General features: G+C 36.5%; 5 protein-coding genes, 1 long non-coding RNA gene and 1 pseudogene across 9 annotated transcripts; 3 read left to right on the top strand and 4 right to left on the bottom strand.

The window, feature by feature from the left end:
• The first annotated feature begins 399 nt into the window (after positions 1-399).
• Positions 400-2410, top strand: LOC125577253. 2 transcript variants are annotated; one of them, XR_007315610.1, is made up of 5 exons: positions 406-607; positions 693-877; positions 1010-1098; positions 1236-1407; positions 1859-2410. It is a non-coding gene; the product is annotated as an uncharacterized LOC125577253 (long non-coding RNA). The 2 variants fall into 2 exon arrangements; XR_007315609.1 differs by having other exon boundaries at positions 400-877.
• Positions 2411-4946: 2536 nt separating this feature from the next.
• Positions 4947-5590, bottom strand: LOC125578014 (annotated as a pseudogene).
• A 77-nt stretch (positions 5591-5667) lies between these two features.
• On the bottom strand, positions 5668-7916 carry LOC106389057 (protein SUPPRESSOR OF NIM1 1-like). Its single transcript, XM_048738478.1, has one exon. The coding sequence runs from the start codon at positions 7883-7885 to the stop codon at positions 6803-6805; it is 1083 nt and encodes a 360-aa protein (XP_048594435.1). The 5' UTR covers positions 7886-7916; the 3' UTR covers positions 5668-6802.
• Positions 7917-8256: 340 nt separating this feature from the next.
• On the top strand, positions 8257-9001 carry LOC125577252 (phosphoethanolamine N-methyltransferase 1-like). 2 transcript variants are annotated; one of them, XM_048738493.1, is made up of 3 exons: positions 8257-8449; positions 8551-8673; positions 8771-9001. In XM_048738493.1, the coding sequence occupies exons 1-3, from the start codon at positions 8302-8304 to the stop codon at positions 8779-8781; spliced, it is 282 nt and encodes a 93-aa protein (XP_048594450.1). In that variant the 5' UTR covers positions 8257-8301; the 3' UTR covers positions 8782-9001. The 2 variants fall into 2 exon arrangements, with proteins under 2 accessions (XP_048594450.1, XP_048594448.1); XM_048738491.1 differs by lacking the exon at positions 8771-9001 and having other exon boundaries at positions 8551-8756.
• Positions 8863-9811, bottom strand: LOC111198652 (phosphopantothenoylcysteine decarboxylase-like). Its single transcript, XM_022687542.2, has 2 exons — positions 9363-9811; positions 8863-9282 (listed from the first exon to the last, which is right to left on the bottom strand). Exons 1-2 carry the CDS (start codon positions 9696-9698, stop codon positions 9001-9003), a joined length of 618 nt encoding a protein of 205 aa, XP_022543263.1. The 5' UTR covers positions 9699-9811; the 3' UTR covers positions 8863-9000.
• Positions 9812-10366: 555 nt separating this feature from the next.
• LOC106389056 (histone H1) lies at positions 10367-12913 on the bottom strand. Its single transcript, XM_013829240.3, has 4 exons — positions 12502-12913; positions 11546-12403; positions 11002-11079; positions 10367-10917 (listed from the first exon to the last, which is right to left on the bottom strand). Exons 1-4 carry the CDS (start codon positions 12700-12702, stop codon positions 10624-10626), a joined length of 1431 nt encoding a protein of 476 aa, XP_013684694.2. The 5' UTR covers positions 12703-12913; the 3' UTR covers positions 10367-10623.
• A 4569-nt stretch (positions 12914-17482) lies between these two features.
• On the top strand, positions 17483-21295 carry LOC106389054 (beta-glucosidase 43). Of its 2 annotated transcripts, none has more exons than XR_002652767.2 (12): positions 17483-18890; positions 18981-19039; positions 19147-19222; positions 19296-19367; positions 19447-19534; positions 19617-19869; positions 19940-20055; positions 20141-20361; positions 20449-20514; positions 20600-20702; positions 20797-20977; positions 21068-21295. XR_002652767.2 is itself a non-coding variant. In XM_013829239.3 (12 exons), the coding sequence occupies exons 1-12, from the start codon at positions 18689-18691 to the stop codon at positions 21159-21161; spliced, it is 1497 nt and encodes a 498-aa protein (XP_013684693.2). In that variant the 5' UTR covers positions 17547-18688; the 3' UTR covers positions 21162-21295. The 2 variants fall into 2 exon arrangements, 1 of the variants encoding a protein (XP_013684693.2); XM_013829239.3 differs by having other exon boundaries at positions 17547-18890; positions 20483-20514.
• Positions 21296-21461: the final 166 nt, after the last annotated feature.

Below are 21461 nucleotides of genomic sequence, written 5' to 3'. Positions count from 1 at the left end.
TCAGAAATAATGATTGATAAGGGAGAAAATTAAAGTAATTTGTGGTAAACTGAGATTGTGTAGTTGATGAAAATTGGAGGCGAGACAATGTTACCGGCGAAGCCGACCCTTGTTCTTTTAATGTGTGTGAAATTTGTCCTTTATCCACTTCTTCCATCTTGTTGCAACAAGACTTTTGTTGCATGATGTTTGTATCAACTTGAGACGTAAACATTCAAATCACTCTAAGTTAAACTAAAATAAAAAAAACATTCAGAATCAGTTCAAAATCTTTATATATAAAAGAGGGTTGTATCCCTCCTCCTTGTGCCACATGGGATGCCACATAGATAACTCGTGAGCTCTCGCGACGACACGTGGCAACGCAGCGTTTCATTAAACTTGAAATCTGGGCTTAATTCATTCGTCGTGTATTGGGCTATAGGTTTGTTGTTCCCGGCCCGATAGACGTTGCCAGCCTCGGTGACTTCTGATCTTCTTCACGTCTTCTGGAACGGAATGTGTTATGGCTTTTTTCCGTGATAAATCTCATTAATTCAGATGCCCACTACAAGTTCTTCAATGTGTTATTGCGTCGGCGAGGCTGTGGGATTTCGGGTATAAATATGTCAGTATTTCTCTTCTGGAAATCATCCTCTCTTCATCTCCCTTCTACTCATCTCTCTTATATAGTGTTCTTCTCCGATTTGAAGTCCCGCAAGTGTTCATCCGTTGAATAGCCAGAGAGAAGATTAAAAGTGAAGAGAGTAATAAGGATTCTGCTCTGATCGATGATAAGCCTCCTACTGCAGCCTCTGTGAACGTTTTTCTCAGACAGGCATTGCATGCTGATGTTCGGTCTCTTCTGCTTGATTGATTGTACAACCGAGATGAACAGGTTCCGAAAATAGCCTTCTACCTGTGTTTCTGTTTACGTTTTGTTTAATGGCTTATTCATCGATTTTTCTTACTGATTTGAAGGCTGGCAGCTATTCTCTCTCTTTCTCTTATGGGTTTTTGTTGTTCGCAGGAATCCAGATCGTAGCTCTATAGGTTCACATGATCCATCAAGACCCAAAATGTTCATATTCATCTGTACATCCAATTGTTCCCATAAAGGTTGGGTCTATCTAATTCTCTCCATCAGATTTCTGGAACAGATGATTCTGTTTTTTCTATTAATATAGATGATTTTTTCAGTCTGATTGAGATGTTAACTAGATGTATATATACTCTGGGAACAATTGCTTTTGCAGGAATATAATGAAATCATCTAAGCTGTTCGTCGGTCAGACTATCTTGGAAGACCACTGAATATCGAGAGTAGTTTCCACTGGCTGTGCTCATGGCTTTGGTTTCTTTTTCTTTGCTGGTCCCAGTGTTGGTGTGATAGCCATATTGCTCATTCACATCACTGATGTTAAAACTGTAAGTTTTCATCACATCCCTTTTGAGCGATTACTTCATTGCTTCAGTACAATCAATCTACTTCCTACAATATTTAGTTGTTTGGAACAGAGGTTACTACTACTGCTCTTCCAAGTAAAGCTATTCTTTTTATTCATTCTTTTTTTCCCCATGTCTTCTATATTGTCGCAAAAAGCATAAGCGATAGTCTCTTGAAAAATATTTCTCTTGATCTTGGTCAAAAGTTTTTGTCTTCCGGACAGAAATAATAAAGAGAATATTATAAGTTTTTGTCTTACTCTAACTCAGCTGCTTTCTTGAATTCATTGGTCTGATTTTATTCACAAGTATGACTATGCCTTTATCATACTCAAATAAATTGGTTGACATGATAACAAAATTCCAAACATATGAAACATCTGGAGTTTATTATGTATTAACAAAATACACTTTGGCCAATGATATTGTGCAGATAGTTTTACTCGCTAAAAAGTTAAATGTGGAATGGTTTGTCGACCAGTGACATGGAGACGATGGATCTGGGACTATTCTAAGGATCACCGCTATTCTATTTAACTAGAGCATGTGTCATTCAAGTTCATGGAACCTTGGTAACATTCGGAGTTGGTCATGTGCTCAAACTCTGGTATCCAAAAACAAAGTAGCGATGGACATTGCAGGTAGTGTGACGTGAGAGCACAGATTCCAATCTTATATTGCAAGGTTTGGCCCAAGTTGGATACAATAACATCTGCTAACTGAAGCTCTTGACTAGCATGGTCTGAAGGGATTAAGGGTGAATTTCCATTTTCATGTCCCTTATGCCATTGCCTAATTCGTTTTTTCTTTATATTTTTTTTGTATGGAAACAGTTGAATTTATCAAAAGGAATCATTCAGTGTAAAAAAAAGAGCATGCGTCATTGGTATCAACAAATTTCAGGATTTGATTTTCGTATTTTTTATCATAGTTGTAAGAATATTTGTATCCGTTTGAGATTTAAGATTTCACATTTTGGTTTCAACCTTAAAAATCTCTGACCACAAACTCATACCAAAACATGGAGGACTTTTTTTACCAAATGACACTCTTTTTTTCCTACAAAAATATGCTTTGTTTTCTATACGTGCAGTGACTACAATTTCATTTTTGAGGTGTTTTACCTTTGTATTGGTTTGTTGATACTCCATTGATGGTAAACAGAATGCTCCGGAACGGAAAAGTAAATCTATACTAATACCAAAATATTTTGCGCACTAATATATTTTTGTTTACGATGGAATAATATTATAAGAAATAAGAGAATAAGTCATGAGAATAACAACATAAAAAGTATACACTAAACTAGGGATTAGAAAAATATCCAAAATCCCACCTAAAAATATCTACCAAACTCGAACGAAAATGGTAAAATATTGGAATGGTTTCGGAATTTTTATTCGAAGAACTGAAACTGAATCTCACACGAATCAAAATATTTTAGGTACCCAATTTTTTAAAATTATAATTATATATTTAAATATAATAATTAATTTAAAATATTATATCCAAAATATTTAAAATACTCAAAAATACTCGGAGATGTATAAACATTTTAAAATGTTTAAAATGTTTGACGCAGTAAAAAAAATCAAAACACTAAAATATTTAATGGTTTCCCACTCAATTACTCTAACGAACCATTTTTCATGATAGTTTTATGCATTTAGTTATACATAATTATAATATATATATATATATATATATTACTTTTATTGTGTAATTTGAATATCTTAAAATATATTTGGGTTTCAATAAAATAAACATAATTTAAATGGGTAGCCAAGCCCGTTGAACCGAACCCGAACCAAAACTAATAAATATCAAAATAAATTTTAAATCTCTAGATCCTAAAACCTATAATCTGAAAAGACATGATCGGATACCTGAGTATCTACCCATGCATAAAATTAAATTTTAAAAATATCAGAACAATAATTACATTGTTTAACTGCACTTAAAAATAAATCAACAACATATCATTCTTATAGTCACAACCATTAAGATATCTCAAACAATATTATAATTTTTTTTTAAAAAATAAGAATTTAATAGTAAAAATTATGAAAACAATGGCGTTTCACGTCACTAATTCGAGTCTTAAGAAGCCGGCACGTATCCGCATCTAAAACATGGCGTTTCATTAACTTGGAGTTGGAGTTGGAGATTGTGTGGGCTTTTGGTGTAACTCATAAACATGCGGGAATATTGTTGTGTGGGTCTTAGATCAAATTAAAAATAATACTTTTAACATTATACTTTTATATTTTAGTAAACAAATAATGTCGTGTTCTTCGTTTTATGAATACGCCATAAAAAAGCTCTCATGTGATTGTTGATATTCAATCCGATCATACCGGTATGACAAATTAATGTAAATCAACAGAACCGAGTACGATGATTTTAATTGGATTTACATGTGTCGAAAATACAATAAAATTTTTTTATTTATTTGAATGTGTAAAATAGCCTGTAAAAACCAAAAAAAAAAAAACTAAATGAACTAATAGGTTTATAGTATATTAGTGAAAGTACATATAAAATGTATAATTTTATGTAGTGAATGCAAAATTGAATTTACTAATTTGATATACATATACTGAGCATTTAACATATGAATAATGTTTTAGCAAAATAAAAACATAGGAATAATTATTTGCTTTATCCATTTACATCAATTTATTTTTTAAGGTCCATGATTTCACGATAAATAGTGTTCCTAACTTCTTCTTTTTTCATACAATAGCGCAAACATATTATTATATATTACTCCTACTTAGCTATTTGAATAAACGAACACTCTGATATTTGAAAATTTTGAACGATTACTTTTGTACGGTAAACGGTTTTATTTCAAAGTATTAATACACCAATGCAAAAATATATTTTGCAAATAATTACACGCATCTGCAGCATAAGCTCTTTATTACATACGAGCATAGATTCTATAAAAATACGTATATGCAATATTATCATTTAATTTAAATATATTGTTAATTTATAACGCAAGTTTCCACAGTATTAATAACTTCTTAATTAATAGTAAAACATCTCTAATAAATTCTAAACTTATTTAATAACGATAGACCGTATTCAATTTAAAGAGTGGCAGAGAAGTTGAAGTATGACTTTCATTAATAGAAAACTATCACATTTTAATTAAAACATGCACAGACCAAGGTACTCACAGTAACAAAAGGTTGTTTTGGCTTAGATAATATAATATTTTCCTTAACATATTTCTGGCATGATCATTGCATAACGGTATGTGGACATTATTGATTTTATTTTATTAGTTCTTTCTTCATAGAATAATGAAAGTTACTATCATTTTAATTTAGTCTAAAAATATTTATTAAAAATAACAACATGATATCCAAATTCTATTTTTTATTGTTTATAATATCATTTTCAATCTACAATTTTTTTAAAAAAAATGCTTTATAAAATTAATGTAAATTCATATAAAATAGTTTTTTTTCTAACTTCCCGCCCGTAGGGCGGGCCGACCCTAGTTTCAAATAAAACAAAAGACATAAAAGAAAAACTGATACTACTAGACTTGCAACAATTTACTCAAATCTGAAATTCTAAAGGAACCGAGGTCAAATTAGGAACATACGCACAGTGAAGGAGACAAACCGACCTTGCCAAGTTGCCATACCCTATCTGAATCTTATTGCACATGTCTCCCTTCACTATATAGATGCAAGGATGCCCATATTCATCGTCGCCACAACACATGAATAGGGTTTTATCATAGACGAAGTAACTAACGCCATACATCTTGGGAAACAACTTATGGCAAGTTAGTTGCTGTCGAGGTCATCAAGTTTATCCACGCCATTTCTTCTTTATCATCAATCTTATTTTCCATTACCCAAATTTCAATCTTCCTTGATAAATAGCATTGCTTTAACAACGAAAACCGATTTCCTTTACAAACCGCAAGTAGAAGTTCATCTAAACAAGGATTTTCTTGTAAGGGAAGGAGACAAACGGTTTTGAAAACCTCCCTAGTGAAATCAAAGCTTTGGATGAAATTCTCAGGAGTCTGGGGACTGTAAGCAATCCAATATAAATTTCCATACAAGGACACATATGACCGTATAACTATTTCAGGTATGTGTACCTCGTCAGGTGTATTCTTTGGAAGTGTAACATGACAGTTTTAACTTGTACTGATTTTATTTGAATCTTGTTGTATTCTGATGACTATTTGTCCAATTAGGATGATTAATGAAATGCGAGAAAACATGACAAAACAGGTGAACTATAATTGTCTCTAATACAACATGTCAGGATGATGACAAGAACTCAAGCATTAATGTGTCCACTGACCGTGTTAAGAGTGAAGCGTCTTAGATAGCTGTAAGCGTATTTGATGTTATGTGAACTTTTGAATGTTGTTTCGTTTACCTTCAGTGTTTCGGTTAGATAGATAAATAAAGATTTGCTTCGATCAATCTTTGGTTTTAAATTTGTTGAATAATCTGAAATGTTTCCATACTGTATTTGGCGTTTTTTAAGTTTAGATTTCGGTTGCATTGTAGTGTTTCAAAAGATATAAACTTCATGTCTTAGTCAGCTTGCCGTTTAATTTCATGATAACTGATGGAAAGTAAAGCTGCTTAGTTATCTGAGAATTGGTTAAGTTATATATAAACGCTATGACATGAGACTCAAAGACTGAGGAGAACACCAAAAAGCTAGGCAATAAACTTAAATATTCCCACACCAACATGAGTAGAGACAATGAAACTGGTCCTCTAGAGACATCAAATCGAGACAGCTACTTAAGAGTACGAAGAAAAGCATTATATGATCTATGATAGTGAAAACAGAACCAACCAATGCAAACTGGAAGCTACGTTTTCAACTTGTTCCAGCACTTAGCTGATGAGCCTGCGACTCCCAAAAGAGTCTAACAGTGGAATAAATCAAAGAAGGTTCAGCCATTGCACCATTACCATAGTCACCACAAGCCAATCTCTTCTTAATGTGAGGAATGAGTGTGATCTCAAAGCTCATCAAGCGAACAAAGATGCCTTTCAGCGAAAGGATTGTTCCACATCAAAGTATTTGTGGTAAATTGAGATTGTGTAGTTGATGAAAATTGGAGGCGAGAAAATGTTACTGGCGAAGCGAAGTTTGTTCTTAATTTGTGTGTGAAATTTGTCCTTTATCCACTTCTTCCATCTGGTTGCAACAACACTTTTGTTGCATGTTTGTATCAACTTCAAACATAAACATTCAAATAACTCAAGTAAAAAATGAAAAAAAAAAAATCAATCACGTTAAAATTTCAAAAAAAAAACAAAAGAGATGCAACAACTTAAAAAGAAAAACTGATAATAATAGACTTGCAACAATTCACTCAAATCTGAAATTTTAAAGGAACCGAGATCAAATTTGGAACATAGGCACAGTGAGAAAACCAGCTGACCTGGCCATACCCTATCTGAATCTTATTGCACACATCTCCCTTCACAATATAGATGCAAGGATGACTAGCTTCATCGTCGCCACAACACATGAATAGGGTCTTGTCATAGATGAAGTAACTAACACCACACTTCTTGTGAAACAAATTTGGCAAGTTAGTTGTTGTCAAGGTCATAAAGTTTATCCACACCACTTCCTCTTTATCATCAATCTTATTCTTAGTTACCCAAATTTCAATCTTCCTTCTTAAAAATTTTTGCTTTAACAACGAAAACCGATCTCCTTTCCAAACCGCAAGGCGAAGTTCATTGAGACAATGGTTATCTTGTAAGGGAAGGAGACAAAAGGGTTTGAAAATCTCCCTAGTGAAATCAAAGCTTTGGATGAAATACTCACCAGTCTGGAGATTGTAATCAATCCAATACAAATTTCCATACAAAGACACATGTGACCGTCTATCTATTTCAGGCATGCGTACCTCGTAAGGTGCATTAATGTACCTCAACACGTGAGAAGCACACTCGTAGATCGCAGCTACCTGGGGTGGGTGGTACAGTAAAAGCTTGTGAACCTTTTGGGGTCCACTGTTGTCGTATCCTAAGCCGAAAGCATTGAACTCTTTGCCCACGGAATACAACTTTATCAAGTTAGCCTGTCTCAAACATGGAGACCAGAGCGCTGTCTCCATCTTCGAATGGAATGGAGGATATTTACAGAACAAGAGTTCATCGCAAGTAGTGATTCTGCTGTATTGCAAATTTGAATCCCTACAAGAAGAGTGTAGCTCACGCAAAGTTACCCTTTGATCGATGATGTCTATTGAATAAATCTTTGATTTGGTTAGGAAGATGAAGTGGGGACGGGAGAGAGACAAGTGCTTGTTGATGAAACTCTTGTTGTTTAAGAGAGAGTTCCATCTCTTAGACACGGCTCTGAACCGAACAAGAGACTGAGGTGGAAGACGAGAGAGTATTTCTTCCTCCAGTTCCCACGGAAGGCTAACATGCAGATCCATTAGGTTTTCTGTTTACGATTAACTCTGATAATAATATAGGATATCTTTTTCTTTTTTTATTTAAGAAAGGTTACGATAGGATAATCCTTTTTGTTGGAGATAATATATTTAGATGTGTGCAAAATATATTCTAACAAACCTGTCCAATTAAATTAATAAAGTACCAAAGTTCACTCACATAGAAAGTTATGACGTATTCATAAGTCTGCTGATGGTTAAAAAATGCAGGTGTTTCAAAAACGTCAGACACGCGATGCTGCCGGGAACACATTTGAGCTCTCTCCATGATCAGGCAAAAGGAGCTTATGTGAAGAACAAGAAGAATCAGAATCAGGCAAACCAAATCTCTATCTATCAAGAGTGTCTAGCTTCGCTTCCGATTACTTAACCTTAGATAACATTCTTTGCTGTGTGGGATGCAGATTTGCTGGATATGGCAGAAAGTGAGCTCAGTAAATGAGAGAGGCTTCCAACGTTTCTTGGACAATGTTCAATACAAATCCAATGGGATCTTATGCTATGAGCGTGTCTTTGGACAAGGCTTTGTGAGCACTGGTGGAATCGGTTCAATCATAATTTCCTCTTGCTTGTGTTGTATGCGAGATGTTTTGTGTCTTAACCTATCAGTACTATAATGTATGTTTGTGTTATGTTTCTTGTGACAGAGACAACCAACGAGTTTGTGGAGAAGATGAATCTGAAACCAGGACAGAGGGTGTTAGATGTTGGTTGGGGCATTGGTGGAGGTGACTTCTATATGTCTCAGAAGTATGATGTTCATGTCGTTGGTATCCATCTCTCAATTTCGTTTGGTTGCATTGTCGTGTTTCAAAAGCAACAAACTTCATGTCTATGTCATCTCGCCTTTTGATTTCATGATTACAGATAGAAAGTAAAGCAGCTAGGTGATCTGAGAACTGGTTAACTTATAAACCAACGCTGCTATGTGTGAGACGACTAAAAGCGTGAGGAGAAAGAACACCAAACAGCGAGACAATAAACTTAAATATTCCTACAGTAGTAACACGAGTGAAGCCAGTGAAAATGGTCCTCTAAAGATGTACAAAGACAAGCATTAAAACAGAACCAACCAATGCAAAGTGGAAACCACGGTTTCAACTTTGCTGACGAACCTGCGACTCCCAGAAGAGCCTAACAGTGGAATAAATCAAAGAAGGCTCAGCCATTGCGCCATTACCATAATCACCACACGCCAATCTCTTCTTAATCGGAGGAATGAGCGTGATCCCAAGCTCATCAAGCGAACAAAGATGCCTCTCCGTGAAAGGATTGTTCCACATCAAAGTATTCATCGCAGGCGCAACGAAGACCGGTTTGCTATAATCCCAAGCTCGTACGATACAAGTCAGAAGATTATCACACAGCCCACCAGCAATCTAATTTAAATAAAGGACAAAAAGTGAGAGCAAAGTAAAAGTCTTCTAACGGAATTTAGATTTTTATTTATTTATTAAACCTTGGCTAATGTGTTAGCAGACAAAGGAGCGATGACCATGACGTCAGCCCAGCGTCTGAGCTCGATGTGAAGTACTGGATCGCCGATCTTGTTCCAGCTCGACCACTCGTCTTCGTCGGTGTAGAGAGTGACTTCCCGCGGGAGGGAGAGCCTGTCGAGGAAGTGGAGAGACGATTTCGAGACGACGGCTCTCACTTCGGCCCATTCTGCGAAGCAGTGGCAGAGGTTGCCGAATTTGATGGCGGCGACGCTTCCGCTCGCGGCGAGGAGGACGCGTGGCTTCCGTGGTGCGGTCTGCACTTCCATGTCGTCTCTGTCTCGTTTGCCGTTCTCCATTGGCTCTTTGGGAACCGTTACAGATCTAGGGATTCGGCGAGGGAACCCTAACCGAAGAAGATTGATCTGCTCGAGAAAAATATCAAATTGTTTTAGAGGGAAGAGAAAGGACGGACACTCTCATTCTAGCTGGTCAAATGGGCCGTTGACTCCCTCTTTTAAGGCCTTCAATCTCTTGTATGGGCCTATTATACTTTTGTATGGGCTTTTTAGTTCTTAGTAAAGGGTCTCTAAGGGATTCAAATAACTCATCTCTTATCATTTCTTCAACTTGCTTTGGGATTTCTGTGAATTTAAAAACTAATTGTAACCATTTTTAAGATCATGATCATGGACGATGATAGTAAGAATTTGTCTTTGATTATATATATTATTATAAATAATCATCAATTTACTAAATGTTGCTATGATATACAAATCTATAGTTATTATATGTTAATGTGTTGCATAATACATACACAAATTATAAATAATTATCTTCTCTACATCCATTCCCTTTTTTTGTGGCTAATTAGTAGATCAACCTAATCTTAAACATGTCTTCTGATTTGCACATTACATGGTTTGATTAGGAAGATACTAGCAACGCAATTTTTAATATGAAATTGTTCGTCCTCTTAAAACAACTAATATCAGGAAAATGAAAGCAGAATAAAAAGGAACAAAGATTCATAAGAGGGAAAAACATTCAACACTGGAAATAACTCCTGATTTACATCAACCTTCTTAATGTTTTAGTTAGTGACACACTGACACAAACACCATCAAAAGAGTCTTTGTTTTTTTTTCTTCCAAAAGACTAAAATTCCTTATAGGTTTTTAATTAAAGATAGGAGGATCCAACACCTAAATACTAAAAAGAACACTCCTAAACCACAAACACCAAGGCTAATGTCTAGGCTGTTTTTTGAGAGATCATTATTCTTCAGAACAGAGCTTCTTGCATTGCCTCTGCATCTGTCTGCACCTGGGTCTGGTCTGTCGGGGCTTGATCTTCTTCTCCTTCTCTTTCTTGTCCATGTCCCTCTGCTTCTTGTGGTTCTTCAGCTTCGGTCTGTGGCGCTGCCTCCTCTGGCTGCGCTTCTTCCACGGCTTGTGGCTCAACCGTCATCATTGATATTAGTCCTTCCAGCTTTTGTGCTGCTTCCACCGCTGCTTGATTATCGTTGTTTGTAATACCAGTGTTCAACACATTCAGGATTTCTTTTGCTTTCTCATTCTAAATCATTCAAAGACAAAAAAACCAAAACATAAATATCAAATAAAAGAAAAGACTGTTTATTTATTAATAGACTTAACTTACACAGAGGTCAAGCTTTGCCTTGAGTTCTCCATAGGCAGACTCTAGTGCACCAGTAGCTACCGTGACGGGCCATGGGTTCTAGGTTCATAAAAAGGAATAAACGTTAGACATAGGTTCAGCAACTTCAAGACAGACAATAATGTTTGAATAAAGACAACACTTTAAGTAACACGTTTCTACTTAAAAGAAGACAAGGAACTAAGACTTGTCACTATGTAAAGCATTAACCAGATTAATTATCAAACTAAAGCAAAACACCACCTACCACTAAAGTCTTAATTATCCAAATGAAAAATCAAATATAAGGATAACCCCAAAGGCGAGGGACACGATTATAAAATATAAACACATCTGAAAACTAGACAGGTTTAGATTCTTTCTTACACGCTCAAAAGCAGGAAAGTGACACCGACATAATTCACAAATCATTGTCATAAAGTATGAACCTTTTCAATTCCTAAATTGACGGCGGAGCAGTGAACAACTATGCACACAATACTAACATAGGATACTAGATCACATGTGGACATGAGAAAGGCATTACCTTTCTGGGTCTACCAACGGGACGTCCTCGTCCACGCTTAGGCTTCGTGATGAGCCTATTCTTAACACCACCGATCTTAGGTGGTCTTCCTCGTCCACGCTTTATCCCTGGCGCAGCCGCTACAGCTTCTCCACCAGCTGGAGCAGCAACGGGGACGCCACCAGAGTCAACTCTCCTTGGCCTTCCACGGCGTCTAGCGCCGTTAGCGACGTAAGGAAACACAGAGGCGGTGGAGGAGACTGACAAGGGCTTCCTCTGTCTCCCGGCAGCTCTACGACCCGGTGGCCTGCCTCTTCGCTTCATGATCACAGACATGCCCGCAGGTCGAGGGATCGGAGCAGATCCGTCCTTTCTCGGACGACCAGGCCCTCTCTTTGCAGACTCAGTACCCGTCTGCGTCGGACTGGCGACAGGAAACTGAGGTTGCTCCCAGCTTGGCTGCCCGTTAAGCTGGACAGCGTTGGGTTGAGCAATGATGAGTTGTTGTTGCTGCTGCTGTGGTGAAGCTTCAGGCTTAGGCTTCGGAGGTCGTCCACGTCCTCGCTTCTGCGGCTGAGAAGCAGAGAGAGGCGCCGGATCAAGAGGAGATTCAGATCTGGGAGGAGGAGGAGCCAGACCTGCAGCGGCGGCGGCGGCCGCGACAGCGACGCTCTCGGGAGCAGAGGAAGAAGCGGCGAGCTTGTAAGACTTCTTGACCATAGAAAGAACGCCACAGTTCTTCAAGGTCTTGAGATGGTGAGCGAGCAAAGCTTGGTGATCGGTGGGTAAAACAGGGTTAGATCTCTCGATGTACCTCGATATCGCCATCTTGCTCGAACCCTCAGGCTCGTTCAAATGCGCAATCGCCTCCACAATCAACTACACATACAGAGAGAGGAAAAGGTAAGCACTTTATTAAAAGGGTCATCTCAATTTAGTCGAAAGGTGAAGACTTTTTAATAAAGATCAGAGCTTACTTCGGAGTAAGGAGGAGGCGTCTGCGTTTGCGTTTGCGTTTGCGGCTGCGGTGGGGAGACATGGGTGTTGAACGGAGTTTGGTTAACACCGTAAAAGGGGAGATTCGGAGCGGAGACGAAAGGGCTGTTGGAGGGTGGGTATTGAGGGAAAGGAGAGTACTGTTGAGGACGGTGAGGATCACTGGAAAGAGATGGATCCATTGGATTTGGAGACAGGAACAGTGAAACCAAAGGAAGGAAAAAAAAAAGAAAAAAAAAGACAGCGGCAGGTGAGATTTAGTTTTTAGGTTTTTTTTCTTTCTTTCTTTCTTTCTTTTCTGCCTCTTTTGATAAATTGTTTTGGTTTTGTGAAAAATATATAAATGTGGGGGAAGAAATATAAGAGATAGAGTTAGGTTTGAGAGAGAGGTGGAGGATTGAGATATGCGAGAGAAGATGATAGGGTTGAAATGCTATTACCTTCATCTCACCGTTGGATGCTTTTTTATCATTGGCTTTTGGCGAGGATCGATGACGTGTCGACTTGTTTTTGTATTTATATTTTGAGATTTGTGTTTCTTTAGTTTTTATTTTATTTATTTGGGCTTTTACCATATGGCTACATTTTCGATCCAAATGTACTCAAATTAAAAAATGGACCGCCAATTTTTTCTAAAAGACCCGCCTCATTTTCAGTGTAAATGATTTTGTAAACAAGGACTGATAGTATATTATTTCTTTTTCAAAAATCAAGAATTGTCAACTTGTTTCTCGTACATAAAGCAAGGAAGCGTAGCAAGCATTGTTGCATTTATAAAGGGTGACTCGCGTTTGTAATAAACTCCGATGTTTTGTAGCTGGCTGTAATAAAACTCCATTAAAGAGTGTATGATACTTATGAAGGATGGCTCGCATAATTGCGTCGGTTGACTGAGAATCTGAGATAATATGGGCGAATTTAGAGAGAAAATGCTGGGAACATTAACTGAAGAAAGTTAATTATTGGATGCACTGAACTTCTAACATTTTTCTGTAAACTTACCCTGAGAAAAGGAATTGGGTGTATGTATATGCATCCAATCCTTACTCTCTACATTAGTTTACCATCTAGATTTTATTTTTAAATACACTAATATAAATTATTTAATTTGGATCTATAAGCTTTTCTATGTAAAACAACTATGACCCTGTTAACATTGGAGTCAACCATATTTGTTCCTACTTTTAAAGAAATCCAAAGTTGAACTTCTAAAATTGAAAATCAAATTTCAAACTAACCAAGCAGATAAATCATTGATAAATACGTTTAAAATACAAAATATTGTCTTCTTACGAATTTCCCACTACAAAGCTGAATGTTTCTTTAACTGTCAACTCGATTGAACAAACAATTTTAAATATATTAGTATATGAAACTTACGTGTGGATAACTATCATCTTACTAACATATATGATTGCTAAATAACACGTATATTACTGCACACAAAATTATCAACAGATTAAAAGGAAGGGTGTACTGGATGTTAATAAAACGAATAAGTAGAATTTAAAAAGATGATAATTAGTGGAATCTAATACTAGAATGAAATTAGTATTCCATTTGTTTCAGAACAATTTTTAAGCGGAATGATTTTTCAAAAGAATGTTGATTTTTTTGGAACGAAAAAGAACAATATAAAATGAGATAGAATGCTCTTTTTTTTTTTAATTGCTACTGTGAACATTTCGTGGAATGGAAGGAATTAAACATTCAGAAGGTTTATATTCAAAAAATGCATTCCAGTTGCATCCGAAATCTAAAATACCAAGTTACCAGTAGAGGGAGAAGAAAAAGAATTCTAACGTCCCATTATATTTTGACAGAATCTAACCATAACGATTTCCTTAAAGTCTTTCCAATGTTTTCTTTGCTGGCCGCTTAAAGCCTACCAATCTAATACACACCAATTATAATACATTTATCACATTCACCACAGTGGATATATATAGCGGATAATGGTGACCATTCAAGCTCCAAACCTTAACCTCATAGCCAAGTCGCTTTCAATGCAACGTCTATCTACGTTTGTCTTTATATGTGCGTGTGTTGTGTGCGTGCGTGAGCTCAAATCATATTTAAGCAAAGTCAAATACAGAAACAAACAAATATGCGGCAAATAAAAGACGAGAGAGAGACCGGACGACAACCAAATAGTCAAGGAGCAAAATGAATAAATACGAATCACGCTACCATGTCTTGACAATACTATTCTTACCAACATCTATAGTCTATAGAATATCATATTATCCACACGTTTACATACTTTGTAATGGAAACGTTACATTTTCTATAGTTTTGGTGGAAACGTGTTTGCTTTTTTGCTTTGTCAAAAAACTCAAAGCTTGGCTCTAGTCAGTAACAAATAGCAAGTGTAACACACAACCAATATAAAAAAGAAAAACTGCATAAATAGTTGAATATGGTTAAAATAGAAACTATGTTTGACAAAAAGAGGGATAAAAAGAGGATCGAACAATTGTAGGCTAAATCAAATCAAAATAGTTAATCATTTGATCAAACTAAGATTCTGTGTAATGGGACTCTAGAATTTGTATATATTTTGCGACTTTAAGCAAATGATTTACGTGACTTATAGCAAAGATGTGTCTGGCTCTAGCGAGGGAAATGTTTGATCTATAGACTATACCACACGTGTAGTTCAAATAAATATATGATAAAATATACATATTTTTGGGTCGCAAACACATTTTATTCAATGATCAAACAAATACATTGGATGCATAATGTAATAAAAAGGGAGAAAAAAAAACTGCAAATGAAAGAAAAGAAAAAATGTATGCTGCACCAAATCCATGTTGCTATTATTCTCTCTAGGTTGGTAAATGAGGAAGGTCTCAGTCTCATATAGTACGTTCACTGAGATTTTGGCAACATCAGTATTAAGAGCATGTCCATCAATAAGAACCTCTTATGGGTTCTAATCAATAAATTAGTAATAAATATAGTGATTTGAAAGGTTTAGAACCTTTGTTAATCTAATTTTATTTTTCCTCGTCCAATGGTAGAACCTCATTGAGGTTCTTAAAAAAAATTTTAAGTTTTTTTTTTATTTTAAAGTTGAATGATTGGATACATAGAAGGAAAAAAATCAGCTCAAAGAACCCTTTTTTTAGTTTTGAACCTATAGAAAATGAAACTAAATATGAAAAAAACAAGACCTGCATCAATGTGAAGGAAGGCAGGTGTACATAAGATGCAGAGGCGATCCATGAAGTAGTAGAAAACAAAGATGTGTAGTTGCAGTCAACCAAAGGCTAATAAAAATCCAAATTTTCTTTTTCAATTCTGAAATCTGAATGATTGCAAAGGCACTGCTTTCTGACAATAGGAGTTCAGACATGGAAAGGCATGAAGAAGAGAAACAAAACAACGGATGATGATGATGGTGACATGGAAGATATGTATCTCCAGACTCAACTAAGATTTTAGGCACAAAGATGAGATGATAAAGGTAGGCATGAAAACGTAGGAATGTAATTTGCAGGGAAGAGGTTGGAAACTCAATGGCTTCTATGGAGAAAGTCTCCTGCCACCAAACAAACACTTAACAAGCTACAACTTTTTCATCACTTTTTTCTTATACTACTGGTTCCTTTGATTTCTCCTAATACTGAATCCATGTTACTCAAAGTTACTCAAAATCAAGCATCCTATGTATCAAAGTGAACATCAAATAGATTGGCGAGTACTTGCTGAACAACCGTTCCAGCTCCGATTGGCGAGTCTCATACTTCCCCACGAACACCGGCCTCATACTTACAGATGAAGATCGAATCGCTGCAACACCAATAGAATAATCAACTGTTCCTCCACCCTCGAGAAACTTCCGGACCATCAGAGAACACAGAATCCGCCGGCGAATCACTCCGGCAAGTGGAGGAGAACTTCGACAAATCAAGATCATCTCCAAACATCATCTCCGTTGGAGATCTCCACAGAACCGACGACGAAGAGATAGACCATTCCACAGCACCGACGACAAACAGATAGACCATCCGACGACGAAGAAACCGATCAATCTTCATCTCCGTGGGAGATTTACAGAGAATCAATTATTTCGCTGAGAGCGACCAAGGGAGGAGAGAGACTTCGACAATATCGAAGAGAGAGAAACGAAAAAAAAAAAAAAAAAAAGTTTTCGCTATAGTGATGAACCAGGTTCACTAGAAAGAGGAGGTAGAGAGAGACAAGTTCATCACTATTCCTTATTTTAATACTTTTTTTTTTGGAATCTGTGTGAACCTTCACTAATGGAGATGCTCTTAGAGCACCCCCATTAGTGAACTTATGGGGGGTTCACACACATTCCCAAAAAAAAAAATATTAAAATAAGGAATAGTGATGAATCTGTCTCTCTCCACCCCTTCCCAGTGAACCTGGTTCATCACTGTAGCGCGGGCCCCACGGCACGTGGCGGTCCGCGACTGGTCCGAAATTTTTTTTTTTTTTTTTTTTTTTTTTTTTTTAAACAAAAATCAATTAAAAAAAAAAAATAATAAAAAAATGTTTTGTGAACCCCTTTCATGGGGTTCACTAATGGGGATGCTCTTAAACTCCTTTATTTGGCACCGGTTCTGAGATAATTAAGCATTTTTTATTTAAATTTATCTGCTTTTTGCTTTAGAACCTCCATTTAAACCTCCCAATGGAGGTGGTCTTCAACATCAATCAAACCATTTTTCCACATGTTAATGGGCCCGAGTTGCCAGCCTATCAACACAAGGCTTACTTCTATAATGGGCCTCAACATGAGATGGACATATCTACGTGCAGTAGCTCTTGCCCTCGTTAGAGGTTTTGATCTCTTTGGTTTGAAGTGCATCAGAGTTCCAAGAAGGAACTATATTCAAATGGATCTTCATAAATAGGTTTGTACTTTTTGTTAGAATTCTTATGGGTCTGTTGTTTCGTTTATCTGTTTGTTTTCTTCATATTCAGAATTGAAACTTAGGGTCTAGACATCTTCGGTTTTGTTTCTGTTAATGTCTCCAACTAGGAACTGTTGCAAATCATCGTTGTATCAACTGATTTAAGCGACAATTTGGGTTTATTACACAATGTTCCTGGTGTTTGGCTGCTTAGAAAATGGTGGATCAATGCAAGCTTACCATTGATGTATGTATAGTTGTTACCAGTTGATTAATGGAATTGTCAAATATTTGGATCAGTACTCTCTGATGTCAATACTTGTACGCTGTGAAAAAACTGCATTGTGGATTTTGTTGCTTCTTGAGTTTGGCCTGAGCTCTGAATTAGCTTTTGGCTGATCTAAATCTAGTTTATTGCATATGTTGAGAAGAGGTCTCATGAGTTTGAAAATAGTAGAAATGCTATATTGTGGATTTGGTTTCTTGTTTATGTTTCCTCTGTTCTCATCCAGAATCTAGGGTACTTTATGTGCATAAATGCTCAGAATCCAATGTTTCCTGGGAAGAATGTGGGGGCACCAATTGAATATTATTACTGATTTGCTTGGATTTGGTTTCTTGTTTATGTTTCCTCTGTTCTCATCCAGAATCTAGGGTACTTTATGTGCATAAATGCTCAGAATCCAATGTTTCCTGGGAAGAATGTGGGGGCACCAATTGAATATTATTACTGATTTGCTTGGATTTGTTTACTTGTACTTTGTAGCCATGGTTTAATGGCAAGTACTTTAGGCCTAGCTCGGGTTAGATTTATGTTAATTGGTACGAAACCTTAAGTCGTAGGTATGTGGTCCACATCTGAGAATATTAGTGCTGTAACATTAACAGACCACGGTTGGATCAGTTTTTGCTATTATCAGTAATGATGATCGATGTCTTGTTTTGTTCTGTTTTCTTTGCGGTTCACTAATCAAGTTTTAACTTAGTGGACAATACAATAATGAGGTGGTGAGATTTTATATTTTCCAGTTTCTGTATATTTTGTGTCGGTGTGCTCGAATCTTTTTGTCTGCATATCTTTGTCAAATATTATACTTTTCTTGTGAAAATAAGATTCATTTAGATAGTTATCTGATTAAAAATTTAATTAATCAACCAACCTTATTAATAAACTAACAATCCTAATCAATCTCCATCATTACTATTATAAGTGTGAATACCAACATTGATCCTCTCCAGATCTCAGTCACATCGTGTCTCTTAGTTACCTCTCTCTCTCATGTTTCTTTTTCTCCTCCTCCTCTCTGCTTCTCGCTCCGGTGAATCTTCGCCGTCCGGAGACGCCACCGGTGATCTTAACAGAAAAAGTTTTCCGGAGAGGTTCGTGTTCGGAACCGCCACGTCAGCATATCAGGTTGAAGGCGAGACGTACCAAGATGGGCGTGGTCCAAGCATCTGGGATGCATTCGTCAAGATTCCTGGTTAATCATCATTACCAAATTTTAATTACCATTTAACCTGAGTAATATTAACCGTTTCGTTTTTTTTGGCCACTGGTAAAAAATAAACAGGCAATATTGCTAACAATGCCACGGCTGAGTTAACAGTGGACCAGTATCACCTTTACAAGGTAGGTACCACTAATCTTTAACCTTATAGATTTTTATCTGATCATAATGTTTTAGTTTTATAAGTGTGTTCAATGTTCATGATAATTAAATGTTAATCCAATATCAGGAAGATGTAGATTTGATGCAGACACTGAACTTTGATGCCTACAGATTTTCCATTTCATGGTCCAGAATATTCCCTGGTATTATTAGTGTCATATTGTTTATATTAGAGATTAAGATTGATATATTATAACTTCAGGCTTCTGAACACAGATGGAACCGGTAAAATCAACTGGAATGGAGTTGCTTATTACAACAGATTGATAGATTACTTGGTCCAAAAAGGTATAGCACATTCATAGACAGTTGATATGATTATATGATTTTTTTTTTTTTTGTCTTTTGAGTATACATTAATGCTTAGGGATTACACCGTATGCGAATCTGTACCACTACGATCTTCCTCTGGCTTTGGAAAAGAAGTATAAAGGCTTGCTTGGTAGACAAGTTGTGTAAGCTCCAGTCTCTTCGTTCTCTAGTCTCTTATGCTAAACCTTCAAACAACGATCTATTTATCTGTGAGGCAATCTACAGGGAAGATTTTGCGGATTACGCAGAGTTTTGTTTCAAGACATTTGGTGATAGAGTGAAAAACTGGATGACATTCAACGAGCCACGAGTAGTAGCTGCTTTAGGTTATGATAACGGTATATTCGCACCGGCTAGATGCTCTAAAGCCTTTGGAAACTGCACTGAAGGAAACTCTGCCACTGAACCTTACATTGTTGCGCATCACCTTATCGTGGCACATGCATCAGCCGTCCAGAGATACCGCCAACACTATCAGGTACATAATAACTCTACAGGGTCCTTCATATATATATGATGGTTTATTGATGGAACCGATAAATTTTCAGGAGAAACAAAAGGGAAGGATTGGTATTCTTCTTGATTTCGTTTGGTTCGAGCCTCTTACAAGTAGTGAAGCAGACAATGACGCTGCTCAAAGAGCAAGAGACTTCCATCTCGGATGGTAGTGGTTCAAACTCTTGACGTGTTTAACACTCATTGTACCGTTTTGATGAGCTTATATCCTTTTAATGGGTGTTTTTGCAAAGGTTCATTCACCCAATAGTATATGGAGAGTATCCGAAGACGATGCAGGACATCGTGAAGGAGAGGCTTCCAAACTTCACGGAGGAGGAAGTGAAGATGGTGAAAGGTTCCATAGATTTTGTGGGAATAAACCAATACACGACTTATTACATGTCCGCTCCACATCCCACCGCCAAACCTAAGGATTTAGGTTATCAACAAGATTGGAATGTCGTTTTTAACTGTAAGTTCTTGTTCATATGTATACGTTCGTTCGTTGGCAGGTGATAAGTTCTTGTTCATAGATTGCATTGTGACAATTAATATGTAGCATTACTGAGAAACCTCAATCTCTACACATGCAGTTGCAAAGGATGGGAAACCAATTGGTCCAAGGGTGAGTAATGATTTTTCATTTGAATTTTCTTAAGTCTCCTTTATTACTCAGTATTTTCCTTATGAATTAATCTAATTTTATTTAGGCACATTCGGAATGGTTATACAACGTACCATGGGGAATGTACAAGGCCATGATGTACGTTAAGGACCATTATGGCAACCCTACTATGATTCTCTCAGAAAATGGTATTAAAAAAAAAATCTTCAAGATCTTTCTTTGTTATATATATCCAAGATTGATAGGAATGTGAAGTGTTACATTTGAGTATTATCTTTATAGGTATGGATGATGCGGGCAACATTACTCAAGCTCAAGGAGTAAATGATACATCAAGAATCACGTATTATAGAGACTACTTAACGCAGCTTAAAAAGGCAGTAGAAGATGGAGCCAATGTAACTGGATATTTCGCATGGTCTTTGCTGGATAATTTTGAATGGTTATCTGGATATACGTCAAGGTGCAGAATCTAACTGATCAATATATATTGTGTATGTGATTATTTTCTGATAATATGCTAGTCTAAGCTAATGCTTTTATTTTTGTTTAGGTTTGGAATTGTGTACGTTGACTACAAGGACTTGAAACGATACCCCAAGATGTCTGCTTTATGGTTTAGACGTATTTTGGAACGGGACCAGTGATGAGATCAATGGGTCCATGATTGGATATTTGTGGTCTTTATTTGACTTTCCAACGCTAATAAAAATTTCAGCAGCAAGAAGTTTTGTTCTTGTATATACGTTGTAACTTTCAATAATGTGTATGGCGTTTTACATTGAAGTTTCTCATCATCACCATCATCCTCAAGATTACATCTAATATGGTGTTAAGAAATAACAAAAACTTATTCTAAAATGTGTGATTATCAATACAATTCTTGTTTGGTTCTTTACTTCTTTATCATGTTTGTTGTAGATACCATAAAGGAATCTTCATAGACT

Source organism: Brassica napus, chromosome A1, assembly GCF_020379485.1.
Source record: "Brassica napus cultivar Da-Ae chromosome A1, Da-Ae, whole genome shotgun sequence".
NCBI classification, from domain to species: Eukaryota; Viridiplantae; Streptophyta; class Magnoliopsida; order Brassicales; family Brassicaceae; genus Brassica; species Brassica napus.
The sequence above is the reverse complement of the archived record's forward strand: the minus strand, read 5'-3'. Positions and strand labels throughout refer to the sequence as shown.

Coding starts and splice junctions, on each gene's coding strand:
- LOC106389057 (XM_048738478.1), bottom strand. CDS start 7,885: ATGGATCTGCATGTTAGCCTTCCGTGGGAACTGGAGGAAGAAATACTC.
- LOC125577252 (XM_048738491.1), top strand. CDS start 8,302: ATGCAGATTTGCTGGATATGGCAGAAAGTGAGCTCAGTAAATGAGAGA. Junction 8,450..8,550: donor TGTGAGCACTGGTGGAATCG/GTTCAATCATAA, acceptor TTCTTGTGACAG/AGACAACCAACGAGTTTGTG.
- LOC111198652 (XM_022687542.2), bottom strand. CDS start 9,698: ATGGAGAACGGCAAACGAGACAGAGACGACATGGAAGTGCAGACCGCA. Junction 9,283..9,362: donor CTGCTAACACATTAGCCAAG/GTTTAATAAATA, acceptor TATTTAAATTAG/ATTGCTGGTGGGCTGTGTGA.
- LOC106389056 (XM_013829240.3), bottom strand. CDS start 12,702: ATGGATCCATCTCTTTCCAGTGATCCTCACCGTCCTCAACAGTACTCT. Junction 11,080..11,545: donor CCGTTGGTAGACCCAGAAAG/GTAATGCCTTTC, acceptor TTATGAACCTAG/AACCCATGGCCCGTCACGGT. Junction 10,918..11,001: donor AGGCAAAGCTTGACCTCTGT/GTAAGTTAAGTC, acceptor TGAATGATTTAG/AATGAGAAAGCAAAAGAAAT.
- LOC106389054 (XM_013829239.3), top strand. CDS start 18,689: ATGTTTCTTTTTCTCCTCCTCCTCTCTGCTTCTCGCTCCGGTGAATCT. Junction 18,891..18,980: donor TGCATTCGTCAAGATTCCTG/GTTAATCATCAT, acceptor AAAAATAAACAG/GCAATATTGCTAACAATGCC. Junction 19,870..19,939: donor GATACCGCCAACACTATCAG/GTACATAATAAC, acceptor ATAAATTTTCAG/GAGAAACAAAAGGGAAGGAT.